Source organism: Geospiza fortis, unplaced genomic scaffold (assembly GCF_000277835.1).
Source record: "Geospiza fortis unplaced genomic scaffold, GeoFor_1.0 scaffold81, whole genome shotgun sequence".
NCBI classification, from domain to species: Eukaryota; Metazoa; Chordata; class Aves; order Passeriformes; family Thraupidae; genus Geospiza; species Geospiza fortis.
The window spans coordinates 2,902,415-2,927,591 of NW_005054318.1; the positions used below are offsets into that span (position 1 = coordinate 2,902,415).

General features: G+C 40.6%; 1 protein-coding gene across 1 annotated transcript in view; it reads right to left on the reverse strand.

Moving 5' to 3' along the window:
- Positions 1-3,935: 3,935 nt before the first annotated feature.
- VSNL1 (visinin like 1) overlaps positions 3,936-25,177 on the reverse strand; it is a 46,406-nt gene continuing 25,164 nt past the window's right edge. The window contains exons 2-3 of the mRNA XM_014306750.2: positions 5,888-6,103; positions 3,936-4,976 (exon numbers count right to left, since the gene is read on the reverse strand). Of these exons, the coding sequence (XP_014162225.1) occupies positions 4,779-4,976; positions 5,888-6,103 (414 nt within the window). The 3' untranslated portion in view covers positions 3,936-4,778. The remainder of the gene's footprint in view (positions 4,977-5,887; positions 6,104-25,177) is intronic.

A 25,177-nucleotide genomic window follows, 5' to 3' on the forward strand; every position in this document is an offset into this window, starting at 1 on the left:
CCTCCCCTGTGATAGGTGCATCTTATCAGGTGTCAGTAGAGCAGGTGTTCAATAGATCATCCCATGGTAAAAACCTGATTTTTTTTTGTTTACACCAGCCTTGGAGCTATGTGTTGACCTCGTGGATCTGCCTATTGCTGTCAATATTATTCCTTGTTACCAAAAGGATTATGGAAATTGCTGCATGTGCTTCTGGTCCTTCAGCCTTCAACTCAAGCCCTGAAGTCTCTTTTGATTGTCCTTGGAATTCTCTTTGTTTTTTCGTCATTGCTGGCTTGAACGACCAATAGTGGATAGTAATCAGAGGGCCTTACTAGACTGGAGAGTTTTCCAGTAATTTCTCTTATCCATGCCCCCGGGAGCCAGCAGAATTCCCCATGAGTCGGGTCTAGTCTGCATATCAGACCCTCCCTCACTTTCCTCCCCTTAGAGGGAGCTTCCTATTACTGCTGCCCTTCTTTTGCTGTTATCAGAGGAGGTCTTGACACAGGGTACAGGAGGTGTTGCTTTAGGAGCCCCCTCTGTCCCAGTAGAACCTTTGCCCACCTCATTGTCTGGCTTGTTGCAGAGGCTCATACCTGTTGTAGAAGGTTCCAGTCCTACTTGTTTTCAGGAGGAGGAGGAGGAACCTCCTCCCAGTATGGGGAGTGACCTGCTTCCAGCCTTCATCTTGAGCAGACCCTTGACTAATTACCCTGCAGGGTTCTGAGTCCACCTGCTTCTCCACTACAATGGAGGTTTGAGACTCCTGGGAGTCCTGATACTGCGGCATCTCTGTAAATAACTTACCTGGTGCTTGTTCACTGGGACACCACATAGCCTGTTCACTTCCTCTTGAAGGCCCTCCACCTGGCAACAGCTCCTCAAGCACAGCACACGCTCTCCAAAATAACGTTTTGTCAGCCCCAGCCTCTCAGAGAGGCATCAGGCACCCCTGTGACCTGCATAACCCCCTCTGCCCTCAGCACACCCTGCTGTCCAGAGGCCTCTGGCACAGCTTCAGTGATCCAGCAGCTGCAGGGGAGCGAGCTCTATGCCGAGTCATCCATAACTGGGGAAGCTTCCACTGCTACACAGATACAGCTGGGCCTGAAGGGATCTTTTTGTGCTCTTCTTCACCAGGCCCTGAGGCTGTTTGCCTCTCCTGGCAGACTTCAGACAGCCCAGGGGAATGAGCAGACTCCCGGCAGCTGTGAGGAGGTTACTGAAAAACAGGACCAGGCTTTGTTAATGTGCATGCTGCAAGAGGCAGCAGTCATGGATTGAAGCGGGGAGGTTCTGGCTGAGCAAACCAGGAGAGATTGTTCATGATGAAGGTAAGAGACATTTGAGCACGTTACACAAGCAGGCTGTGAAATCTCTGTCCTTGGAAGTTTTTGGAGTGTATTGAATAGACTCCTGCATCTCCTTCAAGCAGGGAGCTGGGAAAGAGATCTATGAAGGTCCTTGCCGATCTGAACAATTCTGTAATTCCATAATTCAAGGTACTTACACTTTTAGGACTATGTGAAGATACTGGGGGGCACCTTACAAAGTGCATGCTTGGCAAAACTTGCCTGGAACCAGCAGGTTGAGGGAGGTGATTCTACTGCTCTACTCTGCTGTTGTGACATCCTTCCTGGAGTACTGCCCCCAGGTCTGGGGTCCTCAGCATTGGAAGAGCATGGACCTGTTGGAGCAGGATCAGAGGCCACAAAGATGCTCAGAGGGCTGGAGAACCTCTGCTATGGAAACAAATGAGATTTTCATCTATTGAGTCCAGAGAAGGCTTCAGAAAGACATCATGGCACCTTCCAGTACTTAAAGGGGCTATAAGAGAACTGGAGAAGGACTTTTTACAAGGGCCTGTTGTGACAGGACAAGGGAGAGTGGCTTTAAACTAAAAGATAGTAGATTTAGATTAGATATTAAGAATAAATTATTGTGAGGGTGATAAGGCACTGGAGTAGGTTGTCCCAAGAAGTTGTGGACACCCCATCTCTGGAAGTGCTCAAGATCAGGCTGGATGGGGCCCTGGGCAACCTGTTTTAATGCAAGATGTGCCTGCAGGGGGTTGGAACTGAATCATCTTTAAGGTCCCATTCAACCCAAACAATTCTTTCATTCTAGGACATGATCATGAGCCACATGTGGAGCTTGACTCGATTTTATGATTAAATTGGGATAGGTTTCAGACCTTTTTACAGTATGAGATAAAATGGCATTGCATGAATCCTCCTGATTCTCTTCAGTATCCAAAAAAAAAATAGGCAAAAGTGCAGAGGCAGGAAAGAGTAAAGCATTTATCTTCATTAGTCTCCTATAATGAGTTGTGTGGAGAAAAGAGATTAAGGAAAATTAATGCATTCCTACGGAGTTAACACTTCAGCTTTCTCCCAAGCTTTTATAGACTTACTTGAAATATTGGAGGAGCTGGCAACAATTCTGGTCTTTCATTCATATCAGTACTTTGTATTTATTCTACTCTACCCCTGTACTTGATGAAGATGTGTTCTTGACTGTATAATTATTATAAGCATATTTTCATGGTAGAGAAGGAATTCTGAATAAACAATTACTGAAGCCCTTGCATGGATGCACTTATTTTTGTAGCGATCCTACTAAGGCCTCCAACCTATCATATTCTTGGTTCTTTAAATACATAGTTTTCTATAGTGGCTACCTAGAGAGAAGGTTGCAGTGCTGATGTTACATTTTGGAGTTTGACTGTGTTTTTGAGTTGTTGGCCATTTTGGATGGCAGTGCACTGCTTAATGCTGCACTAAAGTAAATGGAGCCTGTCTAGCTACACAAATTCAGTGTGCAGGGAAACATAGAATGAGAAATTGCTTCTCATGTATGTAAACCAGAGGCATAAAATCTGAGAAGTATTCAATGTGAGCATATAATTCTCAGAAATATGTAATTTCTAGAATGTGTATTTTAAGTTACGGCCAAATGCATGAAGTATACTTCTCCCTAATTTGCTAAGACTATTATATGTGTAGTCTGTAGGAAAATTCTAGTGTAAAAATTGTAGCTGACATTTGTGCTTTTGCTGTTTGGAATACAAAGCAACCCAAAAATGATAGTATGGCTGTGGTTGTGGCAGCCATTGATTCTGTGATCCCCCCCACAACAACTCTTAGCAAGTTGTGTAACACTGCTTTTTGTTGCTTGTTTGCTTTTCCCTTTAATTTTAAGAAGAGCTTTGCTTTTTAAATTTGGAAATACAGAGAATTATTTGGTTTGTGTCATGTTTTATTATTTCATTTTTAGCTATTAAAAGTACGGTCCTGTTTCTTCATAAGGTAAGGAAGAAATATCAAACATGCAATTGTAAGGTGTTCAGATTGCTTTTTTTTTTCCTTTTAATCCAGCAAGCAACCAACTGTTTAAAGCATCAGGGAAATGGGGCATAGGGAGTTTTTTCATTTGCAGTTTCTGCAGTCTGATAGTTCTTCATTCTCTCCCAAGGCTGTGCAGAATTTGTCACAGGATAGAGAGAAACTTGATTTGTGCACACAGAATTGAAGAGGAAGTTGGTTCTCCTCACTATCCCTCCTTTATCATCATACTTCATGGTTAATTTATCAGTAGTGATTTTTAACATCGTGTCTGTTTATATTAAACACAGTAGTTTCGTGTCAGATGGTAAGAGGGAAGTCTCTTACTTCAGGAGGGAAAAAACATTAAAAACCAGGTTTAGGCTGAGCAAATAAACTGTATTTCACTTACACAGGTTAAAAATCAGCACAGGTTTAGTAGCTGCACTGGTAAATCTTAGCAGTAGCATCTTAGAGCATCAACAGCTGCTCCAGCCTTAAATACAAGAACTACAACTTTTGGTTTTGTATAATATGACTCTTCTAGTGAGTGAGTGTAAAGTAGTTTTCTTCATGCTTCAATAATGAAATACATATTTCCCAGTGTGCAGTGACAGATGATTAAAGAGATTGAACTTTTTCTTTTTTTATTACCATGCTGAAGACATGAAATAAGAATTAGGGGAAAAGGTCAAATGTTATAAATTTATTTTGGGACATATATATTGCAACCTCTGTAGAAGCTTTTGAAAATTCTGGCAAAGATCAATACACTTCCAATAAAACCTTTAAACTTGCAATAAAACAATATTTTAAACATTATATATATATATATTTATATATATTCTTAATTAAAGGGTTAATTTTAGCAGGATTTTCTTTTTTTTTTTTAATATACTGCATTCCTCTGACATAGCTCTTTCCATATTGAAGGGATGCAAATGAGGTAAGAATTAAGGCAAACCTAAAAGGCATGCAAATGAAGTACATTTATACCCACTGACAATACAAGCACGTGTGGACCAGACTTGGGAGCTGAGGAGCTCTTCCCTTCTGTCTGTCCAGTACTACTTTACAGCAGAATGGTGACATGATTTATAATAAACAGTTAACATTACCATGGGAATTCAGTGTCACTAACATTACTCAGTCTAGGAGACACAGAGCTAGCATCAGTAAAACATGAACAATAAATAATATAATTCACTGCAGCACAGGCCTGCTGCACAGGATTCAGAGGAAGAGGGTTGTTATGAAATGACATTGCACACATCACGTTGTGGCAGTTTATTTTTATAATATATACTTTTAAAATTCTTTAGCAAATGACATTCTCATGCACACAAGTGTTTCAAACACAAGAAGCAAGTCCATTTATAGGTAGTCCAAGCAAATTTTTGTGTGTGTGGAAATAGCTGCAAACTGAATGGAACATTAAACTTCTGTGCAGTCTATGACGCGTCGTACACGAGCTCATTTTTGAATGTCACACTGCAGGAGTAATACAATGGACGGATCACTCTTTGCAGCTTCTTTGAACTCATCCAGTGTGATCTGATCGTCTTTGTTCTTATCCATCTTACTGAAGATCTTGTCTACCCGTTGCTCAGGCGTCAGGCCATCCTCATTCATTTTCATCATTATCACAGTGCCCACCATTTTGTAGATGGCCTTTGGAAAAAAACCAAATGGAAAATTCAACATGAAATTCAATCTAATTTTTTATGTGATCAAATTCTGGAAATATGTTCTAACAATAAAATGATTGCAAGTCTCTAAAGACTGGTTTTAGGGTTTTTTTTTTTTTTGCTTTTCTTTATAAGGATCCAAAGTCCAGATATGTAAAACAAGGAAGAATATATTTTACTTTCTTTAGATGTAGGTTTATTTTATGGTTACATTTTGCATCCCAGAATGAATTTCTTTGGCTTCCTGTTTCACAATGTAAAACTCTTGTAACTTACTCTCTGTATCAATTGTTCAGATGAAATATTTCACATAAAGTCTGAATAATTTGTTTTAGAAGTCACCACCCTTAAATAGGTTTCTGTGTGTACATGGGGGCACAATCTGGTATTAACTACTGTGGCAGATGACGAAGGTGGTAAACTTTATCCTTCCTCTTACAAGTTGTGGTCATCTTAAAGCCCATCTGTGAGAGCTCACTTAAAATAGCGTGTTGTTATCTCTGTAAATTTCTGTAATCATCTGAAGTTAATCTCCAGTAAGGCTTCAGCTACTTGGGCTACAGTGCAATAATTTCATGGGTGTCAGTGACTGAGATGGGCTTCGTAAATCCTATGCTGTTCTTGTGATTAATCCATTCATCAGGGGAAAAAATCTCAGGATATTTAAAAGATTATATGTACATATGTAGTCTCTGCAATACTCAGAGATTACATCTATTAACAAATATGTGAGTGTGCTTGTACCACTTGGGCACCAGTCAGTGCAGGATTAATGTGTAATGTGCATTTAATGTACCCTACAGCCTCTGGTGAGCCTAAAATCTAAAGTCTGTGTGAACAAGGAATCAAATTTTATTAACGTTATAACGTTCTTGAGTGTCATATTGATCTCACCTCTATAATTTCCAGCATTTCCACTCTTGTAATTTTACCATCACCATCCAAGTCGTACATGTTGAAGGCCCAGTTCAGCTTTTGCTCAAAACTGCCTCGTGAGGTGATGGACAGGGCACAAATGAACTCTCTGAAGTCGATGGTCCCGTCTCCGTTTTTATCAAAGGTTCGGAAGGCGTGCTGGGCAAACTTAGAAGCATCTCCATATGGAAAGAACTGCAAAATAAAACCATATATAGAACTGTGTTAATGCAATGGAGAGAGCTGTATATGTGATTGCAAAACACCAAAGTGAGGCATTTATGAAGAGTGGCTGATGAGCTTTGTGGGAAACTGAGGATCTGCAATGTAAGGTTCCCTAGCAGTTACACTGGAATGATTATTAAAAACTTATTTCTATAAAAATTCCTCAGGTTTCCACAAACTATAATACAAATATATATAATGCTACTTTAAAGATAAATTAACTTGATTAATCTTAAAATGAAGTTGAGTATAAATGGTAGATTGTCATATTCCCTGACTATGAAATAAGGAAGCCAGGGTGCATTCTAAGAGAATTTTAACCAGCCCTTGATATGTTGCAACCAAGTATATGTGTGGGATTGTTGTTATATAACTTCATTTATTTAAAAAAAAATAATCCACATGTAGCATAAAAACCCACGTGAACATATGTTCCATTCTGCAAACAGATTCAGTTAAACAATACAGTGCAATGCTTTTCATGTTTAATATCCTAATATCCTTCAGTGAACTCTTCAAATGAATGTAGCTTAACAGAGTATTTTAAATGACTATAACATGTAGGTTTTCAGCTGATATATTTTCCCCACAGTAAATGTATGGTTTGAGACATTTGAACAGGTAGTTGTGATTTCTGTGGGCCACACTCAAGAATACACACTCCTAAAGAAAGGGAGTTTTAAAGTCCTGAAGTGCAGGAACCATATACAAAGAATGTTTGTTATTATATTCCCAGCACAATTTCACAGAGGTTTTCCTGCTCCTAAAATATAAACATGCATTACTCCCCATATGAGAGCCATCTTATTTTGTTCTTTTTAAAATTCCAATTCTTATTAAGTACTGCATTTATAATGTAAGCTTGAAGGAAAGTCTGCAGTGACAGCTGAAGTGGAACTGCATTTTACAATTTTCCATTTCCCCATCCAGAGCTGTGTCTTGCCTTAAAAATGCAAAACTTAGAGCTCAGCCAGCTGCTTGCACTATGTGGCCATGTGGATCATGTCAGGAGCCATTCCTGTGTTGCCACAGGGGTCTCAACCTGAAAGTTTCCTTTCAACTTTCTGTTTTCTCTGAAAGAGCATTTGGTATTGTCTCCTCCTGAAAATGTAACTTTTGTGCCTGTACTCAACCCAAGCCCTATTTCTGTTTTGATAATCATAACTGATGGAGAGGTTGAGGTGCTACTACAGATCCTTCCGTACTTTCTGCTTTCTGGCCATTAAAAATGTTCATGATTGGGCTCATCAAAATACAAAGATATTTGGCTTCTCTGATACAACTTAGGATTTCAGTGGCTGCAGTTACCGGCCTTTGCTCAGTTGTTCTTCTAGTGACAGCCTCACCCTTTTGTCAAAGCAAGGAAAGCTCCCTCTGTGGGAAGGCTCCTTGGGCTCACAGCCTGGCATTCAGGGTCAGAACAAAGTTTGCAAATGTTATCCAAAACCTGAATGTTATCTTGAGGTTCCTCATTGCTTCCTCTTGTCCATGACCCAGCTCCCCCTCCAATTCCTGTTCCAGCTCCAAATGTTAACATCGGCGATATTTAATTTTATCTGGATGTGTAGAATGTGCACTTCTCCAGCCCCCTGCTGAGAGGTTAAGAAATGGCTCTCATGGCCTGCATTCCACCATCAATTCCATGTCCCCCACCTTTTATTCTAGAGAGTTTGCTGGCTGTTCAAAGCTGAAAGGACAGCTTTGAACAGCTTTTAAAAAATCTTTTGCTTTTTAAGTGCTGATGACACTATCCTGTGACACGTGTAACAGAACAAAACACTTCAAAATTTTACAGTCTTTCCAAGTATTTTTGCTCAGAGCTGACTGCTGCTGAGGATGCTGCCTGATCTCTGTTCCTGTGACAGTCTCTATAAAAGAAAGGTAAATACCTGGAGGGAACTAAGACTGTTCTTTTCACTGCCCAGAAAACCAAAATACAGAAATGGTGCAAACTTACTGGTGAGACCAAAGAATGAAAGTACAATGGAAAAGCACACCTACACAAAAGGGGAAGTGTCAGATACCCCAAAACATGTAAGAGTCCAAGAGCAAAGTGGGGAATTAGGAAGGGTCATTGGCTGGAGATCCTGAAAACCATTTTTAAGTTGTTCTGGAACATATTTTTCAGTCTCCCACTGGAGCAGATCAGCAAGCTGTGCCTACCTTTTTGCTGGTCAAACCATTAGCCTCATGTAGCAGTTAGGAAAACATCCTTCTAATTTTTTATCACATACAAGACCACGATTTTTTCTTTTTTGAGGTGAAGAAGACAGTGGCACTGTCTAGCTAAGACTTGGCCTTTACAGCATCATATGGAACTGTTACCTGCTTTTAATTTTTTTTTCCTATTTCTCTTCCTGTAGGGAGTAAATGCAGTAAAATGTCCTTTAGGGACTGAAGGCACTGTTCTCCAGTCTGTACCTGCTGATTTGTAATATTTTTAGCTCAGACAACCCAAAAACATTGTCAAAACTTGTTTAAAAACCTACTTGAAGATTTCCATTGGCCTGTTTTGAAACTATTCATAAATAAGACGTGAAGTAAAGAAAACTAAAACAATTACAGAGCAAAAGATGCCAGCTCTGGTAAAACATTTTTTGACTATTAAAACACAGTGAGGCCTTAGCAAAGTATAAAGGCACAGGCTTTAAAAACTTTCAGAGCAGCCTAAGCCAAGTGACAATGGGAGACAGGGATCTCTGAAAGACAAACACCAAGTTTTTGTCAGAGGGAATATGAGGAGGGTGGTTTAGTTTGCCTCTTGCATGAGCTCAGTGAATACTTCATAAAAAAAAGTAAAGAAACACAAATGGGATTTTCAGATACAGCTTCAGCTTTCAGTGTTCCATGCAAAGTCTCAACCAGGTGATCAATCTACATTTTACAGCAACAAGTTCCCTTCTACTGCAACCTGCCACTAAAAAGGGCACTCCATGCAGCAGCATTGTCTCCTCATTTACCCTTTTTGTCCAAAAATCAAACTATACCAGCCAGTTCCATGGGTGACCCAACACTGTTCACTCCTTTGTTTCTGCTTTTCTAGCCTCATCTAATGAAAGGCCTCTCTTGTCTAGAGAAAGGTGTCCCTGCCTGTGCCAGGATGTTGGAAGTAGATGATCTATAAGGCACCTTTCAACCCATTCTAGGATTCATCTTTTGCTTGGTCTGTGTATTTTCTAACCAGTTGGATCAACATGCTGGGGTGTGAACAGTGTTATCTCTACAGTCAACTGCCACTTAAGAAAAGAAAAAGGAAGATTTAATAAAATTCCCTTAATCTGCTTCTAAATTTTGTATGAGGATTGTCTTGCAGATTCTTAGCTCCCACTGGGTTTCTGGACACTTGTCTGATGTTTGGGGGGCATTCAATCAGTCTGGAATCAGAATAGCTAGGAAATAACACCTACAAATTGTACATAACTCTTGGGGAAACTGATCAAATACCTGGAAATATTTATCTGCTTGGCTGCAGCTGCTTTAGCCTCTTTGAAGTGATGCTGTTCACAGGCAACCCAGTGATCAATTCATTCAGATCATCTTTGGGAGGGAATTATTGCAAAAGCGGGAAGCATATGCTAAAGCATATGGCTAAAATTTTAGCATGTGGCTAAAACAAAATTTTAGCATGGTTAAAGAAAAAAGCCCTCAAAATCGACTTCCCCAAATTCCCCAGTGATAGGGAGGGGTTAGGAAAGAAAAGGTCTCTCTATCCTTAATAGGATGAGGTAGAGTGAATTTATAGACTGGCCTGAGTAGTGCTTTGTTTTTGACATGATGTTTTATCATGAGATATTGGGATGCATTTCTATTAAAAGGGAAATTCTGCTATAAAACAGAGAAAACTAGAATTTCACTAGTGTACAGAAAGCAGGGCATGCTGCCCACACATGCCCAGGTCACTGATGTAAGGTCAGAGCTTCCAGAGCTGGTGTGGGAGCTGGAGCTCAGAACAGGAGGTGGGAAAGCAGGAGATGGCACAGGGCTTTGTACCCCAGGCTTGGAGAGGGTGGAAGAGGCAGCTGCTGATTCCCCTATCAGAGCCCCATCTGGGGCTCAGCACCACCAGCTCTGCTGAGAGCTGAAGCAGAGAAGGGGGATGAGGGGACACAGCCAGTGCAAGGAGCAGAACAACCATTGTCAAGGGCCAGCACATAAAAACAAGCCAAGCATTTGGCTCTCATGGGAAAACCTTGCATTTAATGCTGTTATGCTTTAGGAAGGAGTTACCTACTCTTCTTATCTACTTTGTTAGTGTTTTATTTTGTAAGTCTGCTAGGCATCCATGTTAACTTTGTAAGTGAAGAACATGAGTACTTTGAGAATCAGAAAGTTTGGCTGCTTTTGGAAGCTCAGACAGGTATTTTTAATAGCCAAACCTCTAAAAGTTGAACCCAGATGCAGGTAGCTGTTGGTCTAGCCTGGTCTTACAGCTCCTCAGAACTGAGCTCACTGGGGACAATGCCTATGATGATGGGGAGAATGTTTCTCCTTGCTTATTTTCTGAGAAGATGAAGTTCTGGATTCCTGCCAGCAGCACAACACGGGAGTTGATGAGATAAGAAAAAAGATTACTCTTTAGCTGTCTCCTTTAGAAAAAAAAAATTGAGATTTACTACAGTGGATGTACTCTTGCACTTCTGTTAAGACACCAGAAGGGGAAGAGGAATGCAGGCTGTGACTGCCAGGACCTGTTGGGAAGGCTGTGCCACTCTGGTACCAGGGTGACCTGCAGGGCTGCAGCCTGTCCCTGCCACCACCTCTTTGTAAAAATGAAAACTGATGTAACAAGGGCAGAAATAGGCCAGCACAAAAAGACACAGCCACACATCTCTCCTTGTTCTAGAAGAGATCTGACTGCTGCACTCTCCAGCACATCTGCAGTGTAAGGTAGAAATATCCCACCTAAGGCAGAAATATCCCAGACACCTGGCTTCAATCTGTCAGAGGGTCCCAAGGAGAAGGGACCATCCACAGCTGTGGTTCTGTAGTTCTAGCAGCAGCTAAAGCACAGGGCTGAGCCTCTGGAGAAGATAATCTTGTGGACCACCAAAGAATCTAAATCTAAATCTGAATGTCTCTTTAGATCCTGGACGCAGTTCTCCATGTGTAAATCTGTGAGCTGTCCCCACCTCAGAGGTGCGCTGTGAGGATAAATACAAAAAAAGATTTGTGATGATTTCAGATGCTGCAGCAGTGGAAGTCACAGAGCTGGCAAGAACTGGGGAGAGCTGTCAAACTTCATGGATGTTTGCTCATGTCTCTGCTCAGTAGCTTTAGTGCTGTGAACACGTGTGCATGCAGAGACACATGAGGAGGTTTATAAACAGCTGTTATTTCTTTACATAAAGAAGAAGTATTTAGATGAACCAAGAAATGTAACTTCTGTTGGTTCACCTGGAAAATTCCCAACTTGTACAGGCTGGAGTGGGATCAGCAAAGAGTTTGTGTCTCACCTAGATCACAAAGACTGTGCCTAGCCCTTACATTATTGGTTAAGGACTAAGCTGCTCTTCCTTGCAGGTCTTTTAACCACCACAGAAATGCTCATTTGAAGAATATGGAGAAGAAATATTTGAGAATTTAGGAGTTGACCATGAATTATCAATAGCAGTTCCTTTCAATTGTGTAAGACATGAGTTAAGAGACCAGAGAATAAACACAAACCACAGGCTAAGAGAAGACTCTAAAGGCTGGAATACTCCAAGAGATTGGAGGAAGATGAATGGGAAAAGAAGAGCCATGCTTCTTCTTCACAAACACTCATCTGGCAGGGTCTACCTCTAAAAAAACATTCAACATGAAAAGTTAATCTTTATATTCACATTTGTGGGGAATTAGTCATTAACTAGCAGGAAATGAATCGATTTTCAATCCCAGCTTTTCTCTGATTAGATTTGAACAATAAGAAACTTAATTGAGCTGTGGTAGTGCTATAGGTCAACACACCAGCAGCTCAGCTATTACTCAGTGCTGATAAAAAAAAATCTTCAGGGAGAATTCTCATCAAAACAATTAGTATTTCTAGTGCTTAACACCACAACTACCACTGATTAAATGTTATTTCTCTTTGATCTTCCTTAACCGAGCAGCAGCACTGGAACACTTTATTTATTTTAAGTTTGGCACAGTCTTGCACTACCCCAAGGTCAGCGACAGCACAGGGCTATCAGGATCCTGCTCTATTGTGGCTCCATCCTGGCCTAATTACAGCTACAGTTTTCTTGACACCATGTTATCTCTCCAGGAATCTGGGAACATACCAAATGGAGGATACACTGGGATATAGCCTTTTTTTCCCCTCCTCTTTTTTCTCCCCCCTCCAGTAAAGATCATCTGACTTCTTTTCATTTCTGAAAGAGACTTATTTTTTTCCCAGTGAATTTTAGTTCCCAAGGTTCAGAGTATTAACTTGAATGCTATGCCTGCTGTGTTGTGAAGTCCTTAGTACAAATTTCCCAAAAGAACAGGGCTATAGAAGCATCAGTAAGTGCCATTTCCAGCCAAAAAGGGATTTGAAACACGAGTCACTAAAGTCTGAGACAGCCATCTCATGAATATACAGATGGAACTACAGGAAAAAATACTTGTGCCTGAAATATCTGACTGTCTCATATACTTATGTAATGTGTCCTCCTAAAATTCCTCTACATATGGAGTTGTTATAGCCTGGTACTGCAGAAAGGAAACTGCAGAGAGAGAAGGAAAATGGCTGTAGCTGGGCCTGTCAGAGAACTGATTTTTCCCAAAAGGGAGAAGAGGTAAGAGAATGGAATGGACCCCAAAAGGGGAAAGTAGGATGGCAGCAAAAGCAGCAATAGTTGACATAACACAGAAGAGACAGGTGGGCAACAACTTGGTGCGGTCATTTTTTCTGTTGTCCCTAAGCATATCTTATTGACTTTGAGTTTCAGTATTGAGTTTGAAAGCAATCCAGCAATTCACAGAGGAACTGTGCTGAAATGAAGTCTTGAATAATTTAAAATCAGGCCTGCATTTTTAACTGCTGCAAGGTGTGTCTTAAAGCTTCTCTTCTGCAATAAGGCTGAGAGCAGATAGGTTTTCAGGTAGCCTTGCAAAAATTCTGTACAGCCTGACCTATGAGATTCATCCCTACGTAACCCTTCCAATTCTGTTCTCATGAAGAGTAATATTAATAAAAAGAGACTCTTTTACCACAGTGCAGTTTTAAGAAGACAGCTTTCCAAGATAATGTATTTTTGTCCATATCTATCCTTCTCAAATAAAATAAATCCTTTCAAAGGTCAGGGCCAAGATTTACAAGCCCAACAGGATATAAAAACCTTGAAATATCAGCATTCTGGTGCAAGGGATCATGCAACTATACCTATATATACACCTAGAGAATCTGTATGTGTGTATCTATAGAGACATACATCAATGGGATGGACTAAATCAGTTCTTGTTTAGAAATGAGACAATCCTGTTGAACTCAGTGATGTTTAAGAAAACCCACTTTTATTTACATGAAGTGCTGTGCACATTTGCAGTTCCACATGGATAACTGTTATTATTGCTGATATTGACAGTCACAGTATCTAGGAATCTTGGCTGAGCAGCATTTGGATAAAACCTAAAGCTCAACATGGAAGAAAGAGGAAAATACAGTGCAAGGGGGCTGAAAGAAGTTTATTTGTGACTTGAAAGGATTTTCACAAGGCTGGGAAAGAAGACAGGAGCAGTGCAACCCTTTGTGTCACCTCCTGGTAATTAAGAAGCTGCATGGGCAGGCCTAGAATAAACCACAGGTATTCAAGCAGTGAGAGCTCTCAAGTACCCTTGGCTTTAGCCTCACAGACCAGCTCCCCTAAGAGGAAGATGTCTTGAACAAAGACTTTCAAAGGATGTCTGAAATCATAAAAGGAGCATCACACTCTTGTTCCTTGTGTAAAATGGTGCAAGAAGAGAAAATGCTCATAATATACCATTTATTTTTTTCTATCATATGTATTATTTTCTTTCTGTAGAAGAGATGTAGAAAACCTCCCTGTGGGCCATATGGATAACCGCTTTCACACAGAGATGCCATCTCCCTGAACAAGCTGGTGCTGTGCTGGTACTGGCTGTGCTCAGCCAATGGAGACAAAATGTGGATACTGATATTGGTGATACTCAGTACTAGATGGCTCCCAAAGGTGTCTCCTTTTGAGGGAACAGGCCAGCTAAAGAAGACAGTGTCATGCCACAGAGTAGAGTTCCTCCCAGAATTCATCCCAATCAACTCCAATCAACTCTTGGGGGTGCAGATTTTTGTGAATTCCATGAAGTGGACCTTCAGAGGGGGGAAATTACCCACAGATTCTGTTTCCTCAGTAACTTTTTATCAGGGTAACTTTGTATTATCAGCTTCCAGTGGGTTTCTATGGGTTTATCCACTCTTCCAGGTATCAAACACGATCACAAGGGCTCATGTTAGGGAAATCCATAAACCTAAACTATGAACTGGAACATGATGCTTGTTGATTCACTGCAAATGAGAGTGCCTCCTCTCCTGCATTTGCCTGCTGATGTAGCCTTAAATCCTTCAGTGCATGGTAATTTTGAATTTCAGCCTCTTTTTCTCATGATTAAACTACAACTGATGCAAAAAAAACCCTGTGAATAGAGTAACCTCTTCTGTTACAGAAAAGTCAACTAGCTATGGGTCTACCTGCTACTTGGTTCCTTCAAGATCTTATAGTTATTTATATACTTAGTCTATGAAAATCTTAACACTAGAATGCAGTAAGACCGTAAAAAGGGACAGTATAAGACAAATTCTAAAATCTGGAGAGAATGAGTTACCTTTAATTAAAAATTATCTTTTTCTAAAAAGTGAGAAGGACTATACTCACAAAACAAGCATCAATATGCATGCTTAAAAGAAAGCTACTATCCATGCCCATTCTTCCAACACCAGGATATCTCATTGCATGCACTATTTGACATCATTATAGTGCCCAAAGTTTCAATAACATAACTGGGAGTCATCTGTAAGGAAGACACAACAAAAAGTACTTAAGCAATACACTTCTCTGATGTTGATTCTTTGCTGCTTTATTTATTACAGGACCTCAGTGTAGCTAAATGTTTTCCTATGGATTAAGTTTCCCTCTGTGCACCTTCTGATGCAGGGACCTTCAGTCCTGGCATCACTTCAGTTGTGCATAAAATTCTGAGCTTGACAAATGTAAAACTGACATCTTCACTGGACTGGTGAGTGAAATTTCTTTTCAAAATCAGATCGCTAAGAATTTTCCCATCATTTTTGCTAAAAACCTGGAAGTCCAACTAAATAAAATTGCAAGTAGCAAAATACAAGATCTCTTTATAGACATGGCAAAGCATAACTAGAAGGATGTATCATAATCAATGTTTGCCATTTAACAAACATTACCTCAAAAACACGCTCAAAAATGTAGAATGATGCAATTTGAACTGCCCAGCACTATAATTATAGCAACTATCTCACACTGGGGAGCAACTTTTACTTTTCCACGCTGATTAATGAATATGAGTAAGAGATTTGTGCTCCTCCGCCCCCTCCAAGTATTCTGGTAAACATGTTAAATAAATCAGACTTCAGGGTTTCATGAATACACAACAACAGCTACTCAGTCCTTAGCAAGCATGCAAGAGCACAATAACAACAATAATGGCAAAAAAAAAAAAAGAGTTCAATATGGGGGTGAGAACTCAAAGGAGGTTTGATTAGTCATATGTGCCTCCAGAGAAGTTCACTCTCCTCTCTTGTGAGAGCAGCACACTGTATCATCCTTAATATTCTCCTACCGCAGAGTCAATGAAGGTGATTAAAAAGCTGTGTAGACATTAATGGTTGAACAATAAACAGTATAATCACAGCCAACCTATTATGCTACCAACTGCTTTCCTAAAGGATTCTGGTTTATGCTTGCCAAGGGGGAGCCTCCCAGGAACACTGTTCTTGGGAAGCCAGTTCCCAAAGCATCCTTTTAAAGTTTACAGCTGGGAGATAGAGCCTGGCTCCTGACATCCACAAGTTCTTTCATATCTCCTCTGTGAGCTGACTGCATCTAATGCTCTCTAGAGACGAATTGTTTCTAGAGGCACAGTAACAATGTATATTTTACACTTGATGGACTCATATTTCATACCAGATGTAATTAAGGATAAAATATAATGAGTTTATTCTAGAAAGGTGTTAAATTCTCAAACAAATGAAAAATATCAAAACCAAAGTCACAAGAAGATGAGAATTAAACAAGAAAGCTTTCTTGCAATTGTTTGCTCCTTCATAGAGGTGAGGGGTCTTTCCTCCAGCAGGGGAGCTTTTATGAATTTCATCTATTGCATTTTAACAACACACTCCTATCTTAGAGTCTTCTTGATGATCAAAGGATTTTAGAGGTCAAAGACCCTACACATTTAATAACCCATTTGTAAGAGGCATTCAATGAACAACCACTGTCTTATGGCAGCTGTCTCTAGATTGCAATGAGTTTCACAGAGACACCATGTGACATCTTATTTAAAAATATATGACAGGCCTGGCATTTCAACTGCTTTAGAGTTCATGTTCTTACAAAAACAGGACAACCTCCTCCTTCTTATAGCATGAGATCTTTATGAAGAGATGAGAACATCTTCATAAATAAAGTTACAATCAGATTTCCTTATAAAGAAATCTCAAAATTCTTTACATCTTTCCTCAGTGACATCCAAACACCTAAGGGTGAAATATGCCCAGGAAATGACCTTCTACAAAGCAGCCAGTCTCTGAGGAATTAACAAATACTGACTGAACAAAAATACAGGAGAATTGCGTCTAGTCCCTGTTAAAAAATAGAAGAGAAGAAATTTGAAATATGGACAGGACGTGTCTAAATAAAAATAACAGCTTACCAAGCTAATGGGTGACAATACTTTTCAGTGCTGTCAAAATACAGACCAGCTTATGCGCCAGGCTGGGGTCTAGGGTCCAACTAGAAATCACAACTCTGGCATTTCTTGCTGCACCTGGGAAGGAGCCCAGAGGATACCTGGTCCAGCTGCCAGGGCAGATTTAGCAGCATCATCTGCTATGACCCTGGAACAAACACTGCATGAGAAAGAAGGCAAAATCCTAAACCACAGCTCCAGAGCTCTCAAATTCAACATTTTAACACTCACCCAAGAAGACACCATTAGCAGTTAGGAACAGTATTTTAATCCTCTGAAATCTATGAATGTCAATCAGAGACTGCTTTCTGAGGTAGCTCTGCTCTTCCTTTCATACACAAGCGTTGGCAAGAGCCTGCACCTCCAATGGCTCAGTCTCTCCTGTTAGAATGTCAGCACACTGCCAGCTCTCTGGAAGCTCCCAGAGCTGAATGATATTTTCACAGAAGTCTGCCAGCTGGAGACTCCTTGTGTCAAGGTTTTGGCTCTCATCATTTGGGAAACAGTGAGCATATACTCAAAACAAGCACTGAAAAAGGTAGATTTTCACAACTGTCCAGATTATTCTTGAAGAAAATTGTCTCAATTCAATCTAAATAAAGCCCTGCTGGCAGAGAGAGAAGATCTCAAATTTAATCACTTCTACCTGCAATCAGCATCAATACTTTTTCCAGCCCTACCCTAAAAAATGTTTATATCTAACTTCTCTCATTCAGAACATTTTGGACACCCTCTCAGTTGTGGAAAAGTCCTGGTATCCAACTGGTGCCACAGGACCTACACATCTCATCTAGGAATATACCCTCTTTTCCTCCAGTGGCACTGTTCACCTAAAAAATATTTTTGTGAGTTGATGTGTTTAAATAGTTTGGCCCATTTAGCCCAACAAACACCAATTCAATGCTCATTGCTCAATGGAGAGATGTGCTGCCTCAGTGGGGTGATAAATCCCAAGATGGGTTATAAAACCCAATATAGGCATGACCCAAATCCCATTCCAGGTGAGAACTTAGCGATTTCTTGGGGTTATGAAGATTTGCATGACTACAGGCTGAATATATTAATATCTCAGTGAAGAGTAAGACTTTAATTCTCAACTCAAATATAAAGTGCTATTTCCTCATTCTGTCCTCAACTGATGATGTACCTATAGTTCTTCCAGATTTACCAATGAACATCAGTCCTGTAGCACGTCCAGTAATGTGCATAAATACCTACAATCTACAATTACCTATTTCACGTGCTGATCTGAAATTACAGGGAGAGAAAGGGGTGGATGGAGTGGTGCTGAAGCTTGAGCACAATATAAATTTGAGGCCGCAGCATCATGTGTTTGAGACCTGTCATGAGGCTGAAATACAAGTGAAGCTGTCACAGCAATACAATGACAGCACAGTTCAGCATGCTCATGAAGAGACTAAAATCCAGGATGACTGCAGAGCCAAGGGGAAAAAAAGCTGGTTTTTTCCCCTACCCTGTGTACATAAATAGGAAAGATCTGGTCGTGTTGTCCTGTGAGCACACTGCGATGTCAGTCTAAAGCAACAACTAACCTGAGCTATAATTATAGAGAGGCAGAATATGTTGACTTTTCAACTGAAATGTATCCTTGGCTGTTTCTCTTGCAGCAGAGCAGTGTTTTCACAAGAGGGCAATGTACATTTTCTAGTCACAGCAAACCAGTTTGTGCTTTTCCCCTGACAGATATCAACATTCCCATTGTCTCAGGAGAGACAACAATCTGTAGATGCAGCCAGCTATGCCAATTTGTAAGATGTGTACTTAATAACAGGTTTTCAATTTTAAAAAGAGCTCTTTTCACACCTACAGAACTCTGAGTGATCCCAAAGTGCTTTGCTGGCATCAATCTAATCCCACAACCTACACACATGGGTGGACACCAGAGAACCTGCAAAGCCAAGCAACATAACAAATGAGCTCATGGGATCACACATAAATAAGCCATCTACCAGCTTTTATACCTGACCTATCACTTCATTATTTTTTGGATCCATCTGCTTGGGACTATCAGGTGAAAACAGCATGGAGTTTAAGTAGCTGTAATGAAAACTCAAATTCCCAGATAAAAGATCATCCTGCATTTGCAGGCTGAGTCCCCAGTGAGGCACAGCCTGTATAGCACATACCAGGAGCACCAGGGAGGGTGCCCAGGCACTGCAGTCAAACAGCACACGAACAATATGCCCAGGACTGATGCCAGAAGGTGCAAAGCTGATGGTTTTAGTGCAAAACAGTTAACCAACATACAGACATTGGGAGGAGCCACCTGTCATTCACACTGCGTGCTGTGGAAGCACGTAACTCTCCCCTGGAAGATTACTGAGAAGTCCAAATGCAACTACAAGAAACAGCATTTTTTGAATTTGGATATTGGAAACAATTATCACATCTGAATCATCTACAGCTCTCAAGCCATGAAAGCAAATAGCACTCTACTGAGAGGGAAGGCAAATTTCTGGCTGCTCTGAAAAGCCCAGGAATTACAGTTTCCATGTAAAGCAGGTGAGATCTTGGTTTCCAAATACTTTGGATCGTGAATCTGATCTTCTTCCAAATTCTCCATGGAAAGGTTGGTTTTTGGTTTTAGGCAGTAGTAACAAATGCCAAAGTCAACTGACGAGCTAAGATGAGGCTTTTATGTCTGTGTTATGTTTCTGAACAAGTTCCAGCCACTTACTTAGTCATTTACGTTTGAATAATGTGCCATTCGTTGCTTTCCATGGCACTATTTAATGCCAAGTTTTCAGTTTTACTTAAAGCTTGTCCAAAGGTGAGGGAGAGAATGAAGTGTGAAGGACCTTCCAGGAGCTCCCACAGTGGGGGGCCAGTTTCATACCGTCTCAGCATCTGACGCTGCTCAACACTCCTGGGCTGCTAAAAGCTAGGCAGCATCCCAAGAAGCTTCAGGGAATTGGCAGAGCTCTGGGGCCCTGCAAATAGCGACCATTTTCACTGGAAACATTTATGACACTGGAAGGAAGGTCGCCCTGTGATGTTGCCTGCATTAAAATCCTGTGGACATGTCCTTCCCTGCCTGGAGAGCAGATGCAAGGAGGCTAAGCACTGCTGTACCTTCAAAAGCCCCTGCCACCATCATCTCCTTTCAGTTGAACTTGAAAAGATAAAAGCAATTTAATCTTTCCTGCCTTCAACTTGAAGGTTTTGTTCTAAATATATTTTGACAGCAGAAATAAAGACAAAGTTTTAATAGAACTAACTGAACCACAAACTGAATTATGTATTTCCATTTCAGGAGACAATCTTGCTGCTAATAACATCACTCTCCTTCCAAAAGCATGCATGACAAAACTCAAAGCATTTCTCTGTTCCTTCACGGCATCTGGTGTCTGGCAGCAGCTCTGCAGCACAGAGGGCTGCCTCTCACACGTGTATGTGTCATGTGTGACACATTCTGTCCTGGAGCTGGGGTGGAACCACCTCAATTGCTGAACCAGTCTGTCTGGAAAATTTGTATGCTAGGGGATTGAAATGCAGGCTGAACCCTGGCAACATCCCTGCAACATTGGATCTCTGCCTAGAACCTTTATTTCTTCAGTGTTCTCTGGAAACATGCAGCAGCTGCAGGCTTTCTGTAGGACCCCCACACCAGCAATCTTCCCCCTGAATGGAAGCACATGGCAAGGCAGGTCTAAACTGTACTGACAGCCTGGAGCATCTTAATTTTTCAACACTGGATTCTTCATTTGGTTCCCATCTTACAGAAACAATAGCAGTCAAGCAGCTTACTAAACCAGGGTCAAATCCTGAATAGATGCCTTGCTCATAGATTTGTTCTTAATTAGCCAAACTCCCTCTGAAGTCAACAAAAGTGCCAATCAAACAAAGACACATTTTATTTTGTGGCCACAAGGAAAGGGATTGAAAGAATTTACATTGGCTGCTAAGCATATGCTCTAATGACCACCACTGGATTATTAGAAGTGACCTAGATGTAGAAAGCTTTGATCTTCTTACTCCTGGTTTATTATCCAGTTTCTAGATCTCTTAAGGTCAACCAGAGTGAATAAAAATTAGGATGGGTAGAAATTGTGTGTGATCCAAGAAAGAGGACCATGAAATATCAATCCCAGACATTTCACTGACAAAAGCAGGCAGACACCAGTAAACGTGATTAATCAAGAGCAAGCCAGGAAACAGCATTACATTTCAAAGAAGTCTAGGGGTGAATAGCTTGAGGAAATGAGATACAAAGTCTTTCACATGTAGGTCACCCCTTTTAATCCAGCTCTGCTCATAGCAAACGCCAGTCATTATTATCTGACAGCTGCCTGGCAGCCACGTAGAATGAGATGGTGGTCTTTGTTTAATTGCCAGTGGTATCTGCAAAATATAACATATCAACAGAACTGCAATGCTGAGAAAAGTTTAAGCAGGAAGGTCAAGGACTGACTGGGCTTTGACAGAGGATCTCTACTCGCTTACCAAAAAGCTTCATTTCCTATTAGTGTCAACCTGATATATCTCAAGGGTAATAAATCTTTGTGGGTGAACAGAGGATAAAGAGAGCAAAAAACACTTCAAAGAGAGCTGTGGTAATTCTGCTGCCTTGAACTCAGAGCAAGGGCCAGCTCCCCAGCTGGTGGTTCCACTGAAGTGCCAGAACAACACAAGTCCACCCTGGCCCAGGGCTGCTCCCTGCTCCTTCCAACAAGAGCAGCACAAAGCCAGGACCAGCAGATGCAAGGGCAGACACATGGAACCAGGGAAGGAAGGCAGAGAGCAGATCATGGCCTCAGAAAAGAGACTGAGAAGAAAAAAGGTGCTCTGAACAAGACTGGAGGATGACAGTGCAGAAGATGACCTTAGCATGGGCCTTTCCCCATATGGAGCTGGTTTTCACATCTTGGTGCAGAAAGAATTTAAGATGTGCACAGGTGGTCCCATTCTGCCTCACAAGAGGTCACCAGGGCTGTAGAATCCTGGCCACATGTCACTGACCCACCCCTCAGCCCAGGGTCCCTCTCCAGGGTCTCAGCACTTGCCAATTGAGAAGCGCAGTGTGGGGAGAGGTTCAAGCTGGAATTCATGTGATTGGAATAAAGGGTCCACACATAAATGATGAGTAAACAGAATTCCTTACTGCTGCCTTTTCAAAACCTTTTCTTTACAATAGGAGAAAGGTCTGGATTTCCAAAGCCCGTGTGACATACCTGACATTCACCTCAGGAAATGACTGACAGAAGAGATTATTTTACAGCTTGCAAGACAAATCCTCCCAGTTGCATATCAGAACAGAAAGCTATGATTTCTATGCTTAACTTAAAAAAAATAACTATTTAGGTGGGTTTTTTGGTTTGGTTTTTTTTCTTTATTTTTTTTTTTAATACAGGCCAGCTTTAAAAATTCAGTTTTGATTCCTAAGAGCAATGGTGAATTTTTTTCTTTTCTTTTTCTCTAATAACTGTGCCTTTGTTTTTTGGACAAAATTTATCTCACTTTATCTGTTCCAAACCCAAGTATTCTTGGTTTGGTTTTTTTTCTTTATTTTTTTTTTTAATACAGGCCAGCTTTAAAAATTCAGTTTTGATTCCTAAGAGCAATGGTGAATTTTTTTCTTTTCTTTTTCTCTAATAACTGTGCCTTTGTTTTTTGGACAAAATTTATCTCACTTTATCTGTTCCAAACCCAAGTATTCCATCTTGGCTACTTATCAAGCTTCCTTCAGCACTGAAAGAAGAAGAAGAAGTCATCTCCAACAGGAGATTGTTCTTCTTAAACTAGGAGGATGTTTGGAATAGGTAGGATGAATTCTCCTCTCAGGTGGTGGTCACTGGAGGTGCCCAATGTATACCTGGTTTGGACTCCAACATGACAAAGTTAAGTAAGTTGAACACAATCTTTTGTAACCTGGAGTGACTTTTGAAGCATTTTATGGACATTTTGCATAGGTATTTTGGGTTCTGTCTTGACCAGTGTGCACTTGATGCTATTCTATAAAGCACAATACTATTATGTGTCATAGATAGATTATCTGAAGGTTATTTGATTGTGAAAATGAAAAATCAAATATGTGTCTAAAAAGGATAGTATAGAGTTAAAAATCATGGGTTTAAATACTCCTTTTTCACAACTACCAAAATTGTTTAAACTGCTCAGAATAAGAAACATGCCAAAAAGGGAGGCATGGGTTTTGTTTGGATTTTTTAAAAGTATTTTCCTTTTAAAACTCCTCCACTTGCTTTTGGAACTGTGTTCATGACATTCAAGAGTCACATTTGCAAGTATTTTGCATTCAGCAATATCTTATAAATACCAGTGATCTTTCATATTGCATTTTTCATTCTGTACGGATCATGCACATAGCCTCTCCTGCTGTTATACAGGGACAGACTTCCCAACAGATTTTTTTGAATGTTTTCACTAAGTAAACAAATAAATGATACAGAAATGTATTGAGGTAGAATAGCCCCAGGTGAGAATTTTCCCAGTTTCCAGGATAATCCTGCATAGTTCTCTCCAAACTGCTGTCCATCAGAATGGGAGGCAACCACCACTAGATGGTGGTCGTGGATGCCACACACGGGGTACCTGGCACTTCTTGGTTGGCTTTCTCACAAGAAACACTTGGGCACACTGTGGAAATTCTGGAAACTCCACTGTGCTGTAAGTCAAACATTATCCTGGATCCCACTCCAATCAAGAACCAAGTGCTTTAACTTGCTACAGGCTGTTGTGTTACTGTCAAAAGCTGCATAATGTTAAGTCTTAAAACTTGGGAAAAATGTAATGCCCAGTGTGAGACATTTGAGCACTGCAGGACATTGACAAAAACAAAAATGAGGAATTTTGGAATTTCTCTAGATTCATTTAAAATAATCACACCCTGCCCCGTCATGGTTCAGCTGCCTTTGTCGAATTTAGCTCCATAATTGGCAGTGGAAACCTTTTTGCTTCCTCTCTTATGGAATTTACATGTTCTGCTGCTCTTCCTTCAAGCAATGTAATTAAAAAGCCTGCTTAGCATAATTAATTTGCAAACAGGTTGGATGAAACAGGGATTGTATCCCAAAGGCTTTTTCAGCATTAAGTAGAACTACTTCTTCAAGTATACTTTAATCTAGAGTTTCCTCTACATAAATTTCTTGCATTTTGCATTTTAAAAGCTCTTCATTTTAAAAGGTGCTACAGTTGGCAGCCCAGTTCTGACTTGTGCTTCTGATATGTTCCTAGATGCCACAGCTCATTCTGCAAACCATGTCCCCAGAGTATCCAGTCCCTGAGCAGAGGGAGGCTGTGCAGTCAAGAGCTCCTCCATGCTGAAGAGGGTTTTTTTCTGAAAAAAACTTTTTTTCCTCAAAAATCCTCTCTCTAACATCATCTGAAACAGCAACATGGCATTTTAGATGTTAATGGGAATATTAAAATCAGTCCTGCACAGCCAGCCAGAAGAATATTGAGGGAACAGGGAGGGAGGAAAACCTTCCCAGAGGGAGCAGCTGGGACCTCTGCCCTGTGCCACTGCTCGCATCAGCAGCCATCGTTCCCCACCAAGAGCTGTTCTGCTGCCTGTACCAAGACTTGGTATCATTCCTCCTTCCTCTGTAGGCTTTATTTTAGGTTGGATTTTTAGTTTTGTTTGTTTTTTGTTGTTCTTGTTTTGTTTTCTTTTTGTTTTGTTTTGGTTTTTTTTAACTGAGAACTTGTCCCCTTCACTCTACACCAGAGAGATTTCAGCACCTTCCCATGATAAACTCATTTCCAAAGAGTGATAATAAATCAATTATTTATGGCATTAACAGCTTAACTCCAGAGACTTTTAATTCCAATACAATCGCCAGTAGCTGGCAAAAGAAGGCAAATGGAAAGCCCTACCGCCCCAAACCTCATTTAAAGCTTATCATCCCAGATTAGAAACAAAGAAGATTATTTCAGTGATCTAACCTGAGAAAAGATCATTTGGGTAGTTTGACAAAGAGGGGAGTACACTTGTGATGTGACAGTAACGGGCAAGTGATGTAATAAACAGTCCAGTCTCCTTCATCACAATCATTCAACCCCTTGAATTTACATGGATACTAACAGAGTTGGCCTGTCAGTGCAAAGAATAAAGATGATTCTCTGCTAATAAAAACTGAGATGTTGGAG